At 40.4% G+C, this 10,840-nt stretch overlaps 1 protein-coding gene across 1 annotated transcript in view; it reads right to left on the minus strand.

Annotated features, from left to right (window-relative positions):
- PCOLCE2 (procollagen C-endopeptidase enhancer 2) overlaps nucleotides 1–10,840 on the minus strand; it is a 48,384-nt gene that overhangs the window by 11,411 nt on the left and 26,133 nt on the right. Inside the window, exons 2-4 of the mRNA XM_010001674.1 lie at nucleotides 9,773–9,881; nucleotides 1,809–2,064; nucleotides 74–198 (exon numbers count right to left, since the gene is read on the minus strand). Of these exons, the coding sequence (XP_009999976.1) occupies nucleotides 74–198; nucleotides 1,809–2,064; nucleotides 9,773–9,881 (490 nt within the window). The remainder of the gene's footprint in view (nucleotides 1–73; nucleotides 199–1,808; nucleotides 2,065–9,772; nucleotides 9,882–10,840) is intronic.

Below are 10,840 nucleotides of genomic sequence, written 5' to 3' on the forward strand. Positions count from 1 at the left end.
CCACCCTCCCTGCCGCGGGATGCAGGGCAGGCCCAGCCCTGGCGCGGAACGGGCCTCCGTGCCGACGCCTTACCTGGTTCTTCGGGGCGACGATGTGCCAGGAGCAGCTAACTCCGGCCGGGTAGTCTCGCTCAGGCCAGTTGGGTGTTTGGAAGGAGCCTGACGGCTTCTGCAGCCTTCCCCCGCAGTACTGGTCCCCTGGAAGCAGAGCGGAGCAGGCTGAGCAGCGGGCAGGGTGACCTGGGCAGGGTGACCTGGGCAAGGCTTTTGCTGCTGCAGGCAGGGCCGGTGCCAGGCGGCTCTGGCTGCTCCTGCCACAGCCTCACGACGCAGCCAGGCCCTTCGGCTCGGCTGGGGACACCTCTGGGAAAACGTGTTTAATAAAGGGCAGAAAATGCCAGATGTGGATGAAGAGGGGAATAAAAAAAGTGAGAAACACTCCCGAGAACACTGAGTGGGCAGAGAAGCAGCTGAAGGTGCTGGAGCAGCCGTCCTGGTGGCCTGTGCATTCCATAAGGAATGCAGCCCGTGGAGAGCCCACAGTGAAGGTCTTTTCTTCCTCATCTCTTCCAGTCCCAAATTACAAAGCTGTATCAGGTATGTAATCCTTATTTATAATATGATTATGAACCTTCAGTATTAAATTAACTCAATTACGTCATAGTCATTTAATGTGTCTTTCAAGAAGTTTTCACTACAGGGATACAAATGAAACAACTAATAAATTATCACCTGCACTGCATCTGTCCAACACATGCCCAACCTGTCTAGTCTGGTATCGTGCTAATAGCAAAAGCCTTGCAAGAGTCCCTCAGCAGGACAATGCCACCCCCTGCAACCTTCCAGCCTCTCGCAGTTCATGGTCTTCCCAAGCACAAGGAAATACCTTATGCTTAATAATACCTTCTTGTTTCTTCCACAGTTTTTTCTAATGGTTTTTAAACCAGTAGAGAAATTGACAATTGGCAGTGTCCTCTGGCACAGCACTCCAGCACTGAACAGCTCGCTGAGAAAACTGCCACCTCTGTTGTTTTGCAGCCACTTGCTCATCTGTTTTTTGTATGGGAAGAGACAGTGAGTGTGGCCCCCCTTAACTTTTTCCATACTGATCACGAATTTAGAGCTCTCTCCTACACTCCCCTTGACTTTCTCTTTTCCAGCATGAAGGGGTCCATGCTGTGCAGCTGGTCTCTATGTAGATGTTCCTTTACTCTATCATACTTGTTGTCTCTGATTGCTTCTAATAGTTTCTTTATATCCTGTTCTGAGATGGGAACATCAGAATGGCACACAATGTTTGAGATGTAGATGCATTATGGATTTATAGTGCATCATTTGTTGTTTATTCTTAATTCCCTTTTAAAAATTGCTAAGTTTCTGATTCTTTTTTGATACCTGTTGAGCACTGGATTGATACTCAACTATTTTTTTCATAAGTTATCTATCTTAGGATCTCATTCCTAAGCAGTAATCATTATTTCAGAGCCCACTGTACATAAATTTAGGGTGTTTCCCCCTTGTTTGCAATATTTATTTATATTAAATTTAATCTGACATTTTATTGACTAGCCTTTACCATACTGCTACATGGTGCAGTTCTGCAACTCTTACAATAGTTAGCTCTCCTCTTTACTACTTTGATTAACTATGCTGGCTAAACAGTTATGCTTTGGTATTGGTTAAGTAAGATAATTAATGAATACATTGAATGGCACAATCTCTTACTATCTCTGACATCATATCTTTTTAAGCATTAATGTGGCTCTCCATAGTTGTACAGTTATATTTGTATTGTAATTATTAATTACCTCTTTCATGTGGTTCTGCTGCAGAAAACTTTGCAATGAACCCACTTCCAGCAGTATTAGCATCTGAAGTCATCTGCACCAACATTTTATTGCTGCTGGATACAAGGGCACCTGGTTTCACAGTGCCGCAGAACCTGCCGATGCGTTGTCCATTGGCGTGGCCGTTGTATATATCCACGAAATCGTATCGGCACAGGTTGTCACTTTCCAGGTCTAAGTATCTAAAAGAAAGAACCACCACTTTTCCTTCTGGGACCTGGAGGGAGACAGAGAGAGGGAGGGGTAGACATATCTTGAAGTGTGATGGACACCACATATATCTCTGACCCCACTATTTCCATGAGTGTTTTCAATAGCCTTCTCACCAGTAAGCTCTTTTGGTCAACTACACTCCAGGCAGAGTGGTTTTTAAATCATATTGGACCAATCATAAAAACAAAGCTCTGGCCTTCTCTGTTACTGTCTTGTTCCCAATCTACAGTATTGTCTAGCTGAGCCCATATAGTTAATTATATACCATCACCACCCAGTCCAGCCTGGCACGTTTCTCTTATTTTCTGCTGAAAGTATGCAATCAGCCACACAGCTCCCTGTTACCAAAGTGGGGAGGATGAGATTTAATATGGTTTAAAAAATACATGGAACAATTTCTAATTCTGAGCAAATGAAATGGTCTCTCTTATCTTGCTGATTTATTTCATAAAGTTTCATAGTTTGAAGGATTTTTGTGTTTACTCACACATGGCCTGCATTTATAAATAAAAGTGAAAACATTATAGTTAATGCTGTACAACCCTAATACTTAGTTATTGGAGAGGTTACATTTAGCTTGAAGGCTGCAGTGAAAGATATGCATTTGGAAAGAATATGTAGAACTATAAACAGAGTTCAAAGAAACCATTAGTGGGTGTCTTCAATACAGAAAAGAGTTTTGTTTAATCCAACATCTAAGGTAACATAAGACAGGGCAAATCTTGCACGTCTGCATCTGTGGACAACTGAGAAACAGGCAAGAGTAGTGAGAAGGATGTAAATTAAGATAAAATAATAGTTTACAAGGAGAACATTTCCTGGGATAGAGTTGCAAGCTTTTAAGAGAATAAGCAGCGTACTGAGAAGTGAAAATTATTCCAACAAAGCACTCAGTGCTATGTAACAGGACATGAAGAGGGAAACAGTATTTTAAAGTATAGAGGGACCCTAGACAGGCAGAGTGTAATTATCTGCATTCAATTCATAGCCTGGTAGAGTGGTTAACTATGAAAATAATTGCAGCTGTTCTGTTTTACTGAGACACTGCTATTATCTTCTGCTTTAAATATATAACACACACTTAATGTATCTGCAGTAAGTCCATCTTTAAGCCACTTCATTTAAGAGCTCATGATTTTTTTCCTTCCTTAACAATGACTCATTTTAAAACACCAGTTTGAGATAAACTACAACTAAACTGTTCCTATATGAAAATGTCAAACAATGTTTTAATGTTGAGAGTTTCAAGTTAAAAATGCCTTGTTAGATATACATGGAAGTGCTATAGATGGATGTAACCGCTTAACCCATAGAATAATACAGGCAGCAACTCTAGAAGTACTGAAAAATGTGCTGTAGATATGTTAAGGTTAATCATTCATGTGGCTGCATTTATGTCCGGTGCTGATGCTGATCCTGCAGCAGAACAGACTTGTGCCTGAGCTGTTTTCAACTGCTTGGGGCCCACCTACATGCTGACTGACCAGCCCCACTGCAGCTCCTGTTTCTGGTTTCAGAGGATTTTCCTTTAAGTTTCAGAGTTCTCTCAGAAATGCATTCAGTTCCCCTGTGCTGACGTACATCACTAATACTACATCAAAACCACAAAACTCGTCTAATCTTTCCCAGAAATTCCAAAGCACAATGACTATGTTTTACAAGACTTTAAAGCCAGATGTTAGGTTTAAAAATCACACTACTGAAGTGAGCCCAATAACTGGTATCAGAAAATAACTCACATGTTGATGTAAACAGCGTAAGGCCAATATAGACACATGGTGATATTGTAAGGTATTCTCTAACAGCAATGAGTCTTTGAATCACTGCTCTCATAACTAAATCTCTTATTTTTGTATTCACTTGTCTTCCAGTCTGAATCACTAAGAAGCATTAAGACATGGTTATTTTAACAGAAAAAGCTAAAAGGAATTCAGTATTCCTGTCAGAAGGCTTGAATGTTATTTATGGTTATACTAGAAACTCTATGTGACTGGACAAGTATGTTAAAAAATGCTGGCTGTAAAGTTGTCAGATGAAGTCAGATTCAGACAGTTAAATTAAAGCAACCTATTTTCCAGAAGTATGTGTGCAAAATAATATATACTCTTTTGGGGTTGAACACTTGTTATTTGCAAGTTTGTACAACTGGTACAACAAGATCTAAATAAGGTGACCTTTAAAGGTTATAATGTTTTCATACAGCTCTTAGACTTACAATTAAGATTGTCCAACATTTTCCACTACAGTATCTTGCTGTTTTGCAACAACTTACCCATCTTTAAGAAGTTTCCCCTTTTACTTTCACTGCTTCTGAAAGTTAAGCAAAAGTTGTTCTGTCATATTTAACAGTTTTGTCAGTGTTTAAGAGATCTTTTTCCCCTACTTTCTCAGGTTGAATTGCTTCTTTGAAGACACCTACTCCCTCCCACACTTTGAAGAAGGAAGTTGAAATGTGAGAGGTGAGTGGTTCTGAGGTAAGAAAAGGTCTTTTTTGCTTTCCTTGTAGAAATGCATTCAGATTTAGCCAAGTGGTTATCCCTCAGTAATGCTGACGGGTGCTCACTGACAGCTTTGTTCCACAAGCACATTGAACCTGTACTGCTCTGCTGACACTAGCCCCATGGCACCCAGTCCTGCCCCCAGATACTCCCTGCTCTCATGCTGCCCCAAGTTGGACATGGGAACCAGGACATGGGGCTGACCCATATTTGAGAGAGACGACACTGGCAAAGCACCCAGACTCCCAGCTGCCAGCACCATTCACTCAAGTCTTGGGTTTTCTGTTTCATGGTATAACTGTGTGCAGTGTTTTATACTTTCTTCTCCTCTCTCCGCCATGGACTCTGTTACACTACATTATATTACAGCATTATATTTAAATATAGTTTTAATATCTCTAGCTTCTGTTAGTTCAGTCTATTTCATTGTGAGTTACCCATAGATGTACTGAGTTGGTAAGTTTTCTTTCATGACAGTTTGCAAGATAATGTTGTAGGAAAAACTCGGGCACGTGGTCATGGATGTTTAATAAGGAGCCAACTCCAGATTTTAGTTGTTAGAATAATACTTGCTCACATTTAGTTGAATTTGGAGAGAGAAGCCATTTACAGAAATAGGTGAACTGAGGCCCTTAATCACAGTCACTACTAACTGCCATTACTTCACAGAAGAATGTTATTGCTTATTAAAATAATGTCATTATTCACAAAAGTAACAAATTTGTTCCAGCATATTAAATCAATTAAAAGTTTGTAGTCTGACTAGATGACATTCAACAGTGCAGAAGATGGTGGCTCCACATTCTGGTAGCAGCTGCTCCAGTTTGCAGCTACTCCCAAGGAATCCCACCAGAAATACAGACATCTTTGCAATACAACACTTTTAATTAATTTCTACCACTTCCCTTTTTTAAATGTGAAAGCTAATGTGCTAAAATTTGCCAGTGTTTATCCTAGGGCATTGAAAATATTACTCCATGAGAAACACTAGGGAGAAAGCAAAGGCCAGCATGACTCAGTATTGTTTACTTTGAGCCACATCTGAGCCTGATGCAGTAAGATGATGGGATACTTCAGAGAAAGAATTGGAAGGAACAGCAGCTCTTGGGAAAAAAAGAAAGAGGGAGGACTCAGAGCAAGAATATGTGAGGCTTCCCCTGCAGGGTGTGCCTTATTTTTCTGTTTTATCCATCCAGCTGGTATCTTTCAATGACAGAGGCACTTGAACTTCTGTCTCTCCTTGTAACATTTAGGATAACTGACCCATACTTGGCTCTCTGCTTCCCTTCTTATTTTAACTCTATCAACTTCTTTAGGATTGGAAATTACAAGATTAAATTAATGTGAAGGATGCCTTACTCCTACTGAAGGCTATAGGGAAAACAGTACTGCCTGAATTTTTAGGGGGAGTTCTTCTAGAGTATAATTCCCTAACTTAATCTCTGCAAATTATTAACCTATTCAAAAGGGCGTGATTATTTTATATATACACTTCACCACAAAATAAGGTCCCTCAATTATTTCTCATTCATTGCAAGTATAACATATAATGTTAGTCTAAGTTCAGCTACATTTAAAGTAGCTAAGCTGTTTTACTGTTGTTGCTCTGACTGAACAAAAAATCCTCTTTATCGTTGTGCCTCAGTTTCTGGGGAGGATTCCCAAACTGTCAGACTTTTCAACATTACTTGGTTTAGATGATTTGCTTTGAAAATAATATTTTGGTGGAGAAAACCCCTAAAATGCCAACTTTCTGAGAAGCTAGCATTTAAGAAGTTGGCATATAAACCCACATAGAGTATATGGGTTTAATATATTTTGATACGTTTGATACCAAAATGCTGATTGTATGTATGTTTTGCCATAGCAGTAGTGGGTAGACTTGAAAAACACATCACTTGCCTGCGAGCCAAATGTATTATTTCACTCTGCTGAGAATGAATGTGAAAGTTATTTGGAGTTACATCCTGGGAAAAAACACTGTTCTTGCCTAGTCACTTGTTCCTGAGCCTCATCCTCTCCAGCCACAAAGGAACATTTTAAAGAACATTTGTATTGGCTTGCTCTTCCTGACAATGGAACTAGATTCAGTTCAGCTATTTATTTTCTGGCAATACAACCATGCACAAAGATCTCTTCTCTACTAGAAGGGTAGTTTCACAATTGATATGATAAAACAAATGCTTAAAACATAGAGAAAATTATTTAAAATATTTCACTTCTCCAGGGCAGATTCCCACTCCCCTGATAAGTATATTTTTGAAGCCTTTCTTATTGTCAGAAAACCTGCTGGAACACAGCTCCTTAACCTATAAAAATATAACCTTACCTAACTCTGCCAGTCTTCAGTATTACTGTTGCACATAAAGTTGTTAAGAGTTGTACAGGAACTACACAGTTTGCCAGAAAAACACAGGACAGCAGTCCAGACTCTTGAAGTATGTGACACATTTATGTGAGGTGATGGCCAAGAGGGATTACAGAGCATTAAAAGTAAATGTATATCACATATTTTAGATAAAGCTATATACATTACTATAGGAAAGGAAATAGCTGTACAAATTACTTCTTAGCAAAGCCAGTTAAAAGCTGCTGGGTAGTCTGCCAAGGCTGTAATACAACCACATGCTGAACACTTCTTAGAGCTCTTAGAATAGAGAAGCTGTTTTCTTTAGCCTGCTGGAAAAGCCCCAGTCTCTTGAAATAACACAACTATAATTGAGTTAGAGAGACTCTTCTAGCTTTAGCAAACCAGTTGGAAAGATTTCAGCTGATACCTGAATGCTGCATTGCTTTACCTGTATTACCCATAATGTTTTCTAAGTCTGTTTTCTTCTAAAGAACAAACTAGCTGTCCCTGCCTCTCTGCAGATTTCTTCTATAGGTGATGAGACGTGGTAGTTCATGCTTCTCATGACCCAGACACAAAGTGAATCAATGTGTCTTGCAGCCTTGTCAGATCCTGCATGAGGCAGAACGTTTGCAGGGGGAGGTTCATAGCCCTTGGCTAAAATGGACAGGCAAAAAGTCTTAATCACCTTCCAAAGATCAGATGCTAAATGAGGAAGCTCAACAGTAACTACAGCGTATTTCTTCATGGCAGTGTAACTGGCTTGCTTTGTTGGGTGCTACTGCAAGATATTCTGAGCCTCAGCAGTACCTGGTGAAAGGATTTTCTTGTTTAAATTCCGCCTGACAGACCCCTCAGTGTACCACTTTGCCACACTTTGGCAAAGCATACTCATCTTAAAGAGGGTGCAGACTTAATCTTGCGAGTTTTGTAGTCCTTGCCTTCCCTGCATCCAAGAGACAAGGGCATTCTGCACAGCTTGGCTAAGTGAACAATATTGTCAAACAGGGTTAAATGAGGCAGAGGCTCAAGAAATCCTGTACTGCTACAATTGTGCAGCCCTTCTCTGGCTTTGGCTGGGCTACAGAGAATAGGAGTGCAGCAAAGAGCTGGAGTAAATGGAAATATTGCGGAAAAGTGGGAGTCAGAATGATCATGAAATGCCAGAAGCCATCGAGTTGCCCACATTGTCACTACAGCCTGAGTGCAGACACAGCCCTGTGTAATGCTTCTCACAAAGCCCAGGCTAACCTGGATGTTCACATCTTGTTGGCAACAGCCCCATAAAGTCTTCAATGAAACCTCTCTGTATGTACTTGTTGAATACAATTGATTGTTCTCTTGTCCCTCTACCCTCAATATATGATGAAGGGAAGATCCATAGGATGCTTCAGTAAATGCTTCTTCAGTGCTGCCTCCATTCATAATCCACATTTTCAAATGGTAAAATGCTGTTATAAGAATTACTTCCCTCCAGATTCAGTTTTGAACTTTTGAAGATCTAATACAGTTTTATTGGTAAAATAACTTAGGAGGTTTTTTCCCTTTCATTTAAGGCACGTGTCTCTTATTCCAAATGCAATTTGCATCTGCTTTTAGATTGTAAGGTGGGCCATGCTAATGACTGTCATCTCAGCCCCTCAACAGCAGGAAGCAAGTTTATTCATGACCATATGCTGTATTTTACATCATACTCTTCTGGATAAGGTCAGCCACAGATTAAAGCTAAGCTCTACCTTGATTCTAATAATAATGCAACAGAAAGGTGCAAAAAGAACTGTTGCAGCTTCACTGGCAACCCTCAGATAAAATTATGAAAATTATATCATTCATTTGGTACAAGGGTTGTTTTAATTGAACACTGTAAACACATCAGTGTCTCCTGCTTTGCATCAGCATCTCTACAGTAGCAAGAGACATCCTGTGACATCTTTTTCTATGGCCAACACCTAGCCTGCAATGTAGTCTTTGAACTGAAGTTGTCTTCAGAGATCCCACTGACACACAGACTTTATTTTTTTAAGCTTTCTTATACTTACTTTTATTTTGTAAAGTCTGTATTCTAGGCCTGAATGTCACAGGAATTCTTAGTGACCTGTGCCTAAAAAATGGAGAGGAAATTTGGTGGGCAGATTTGGAAGGCTTAATTTCTGCAGATGTGAGGAGGAGTTTTAATTCATTCAAATCCCCTTCTCTGAGTCTGTGGATAAGGACACATGGAGCACTGGAGTGTCTAGGCCTAATTGTTTAACAGCATGTGCTGTCTATGAATACAATCTCTCTGCCCTACAGTCTCATTGCAGCACCAAAATATCAATTGCACCACATGCTTTCACATGGTCCTTTCTAAATGTAACAGGACTTTCCCATTGCTTTCTCAGTTTGCTGCATGACATACTCCAGATGTCCTGGCTGGCAGAACACTGTTATTAGCACAGTACAAGCAAACCTGCCTGGATATTTTGTTTTGGTTTAAAACTTTTTCTATGTCGTCTTGCCAACAAATTTTGCTTTTCATTATCTACACCCCAAAGCTTTACTTTAATCCATTTGATCTAACTAACTGTTGTTTTCTGTAGTGACTGGAAGGGTAGATGTTTGCTTTCAGGTGGGTTACTTCAAAACTATTAGATGTGTATCTATGGAAGTAAATGAAAATTTGCTTCTGATGGTAGGCGAGATAAGTTCTATTTCAACCACTATTATCACATTACAGCAACCCTAAAAAACTCCAGATAGTTGAGCTGCTCTGAGTTACTGAATTCATGATTGCACATATGTTAACCCCTGTAAAACACTGGCATTAACAACAAATAGCTCTTCATTGTCTTCAGCACTGATTTTGTGATATTAAAAATTCTTACTGTGATTTTCCAAGTACATTTGCTGTTTGGAGGGTAGACTCCAGGAAATCCTTCACTCCCAATAAATCCTGACTCTCCAGATACAACTCCTCCACATGTAAATGTAGGCCTGAGAATAATAGGAAAAACAGTGCTTAATTTTAAAATATATTTAATTTATTTTTTGTATAATAGTAAAGAGGCACGGACTGTCTTACACGTAAAAACACAGCTTAAATACTTAAAAGCATTACTGACTTTAAGCCTTACTTAAACCTCTTCCTTACTTGCATAATTTCACTATTGGGATAGAATGTGCAGTTTAACATGTGAACTTGGATGTAGAGAAAATTAACCACTTGGTCCTTTATTATAAATTTATACAGACTGTTATCCTTCCCTCCTTTGTTAGTTCATAAGATGGAAGGTGTGGTGCTGTGGTACATCATTGCAGATTGATATTATAATGCAAAAATAATTATTAAAAAGTCATTAACAATTACTTTTTCTGGTATATACAATAGTAGTTAAAATAGCACAGTAAGAAAAAGAACTTTTAATTCCTTTCTCTTCCACCTTGAAATGCTTTGAATTAAGGTATATTCATCAAGTAAGTAAGTCTGGAAGTTTTCTAGACCACAGAAGCATAGTAAGCACCGTGTGTGGAAGTTCTGCTTACTCGACTCTGCTGATGAATCGTATGTCCTGATTTTGCAGGTGTGAGGATGTTCAGGGCTAAAAAGCTCAGGAGTTGGCTCCCTGCTCCGGCCACGCTGTGGGTGGACGCGGAGAGCCCTGAAAAACCTGGCTCCGAACCACAGCGTGACGGCTGCGGCCACCGGGGGAGCGAACGGACGCCCTGCTGATGAGCTCTAGGTACTGGGATTTATGTTACATCGCATCACAGATCACGTTATGCGATGGTAACTGGGGCTGCCGCGGCAGTGCCCGCTTCCCCTCCCCGGATGCCCTAACGAGCAGTAAAACCCCCGCGCGAGCTGCCCGAGGTTTCCGCGCACCCCGGGACACGCGGTACCTGTGCGGGGGCGCGGCGGGACGCGCCGGCGGCGGCAGCAGCAGCAGCAGCAG

The sequence above is a fragment of the Chaetura pelagica genome, unplaced genomic scaffold, assembly GCF_000747805.2.
Source record: "Chaetura pelagica isolate M959 unplaced genomic scaffold, ChaPel_1.0 scaffold207, whole genome shotgun sequence".
NCBI lineage: Eukaryota > Metazoa > Chordata > Aves > Apodiformes > Apodidae > Chaetura > Chaetura pelagica.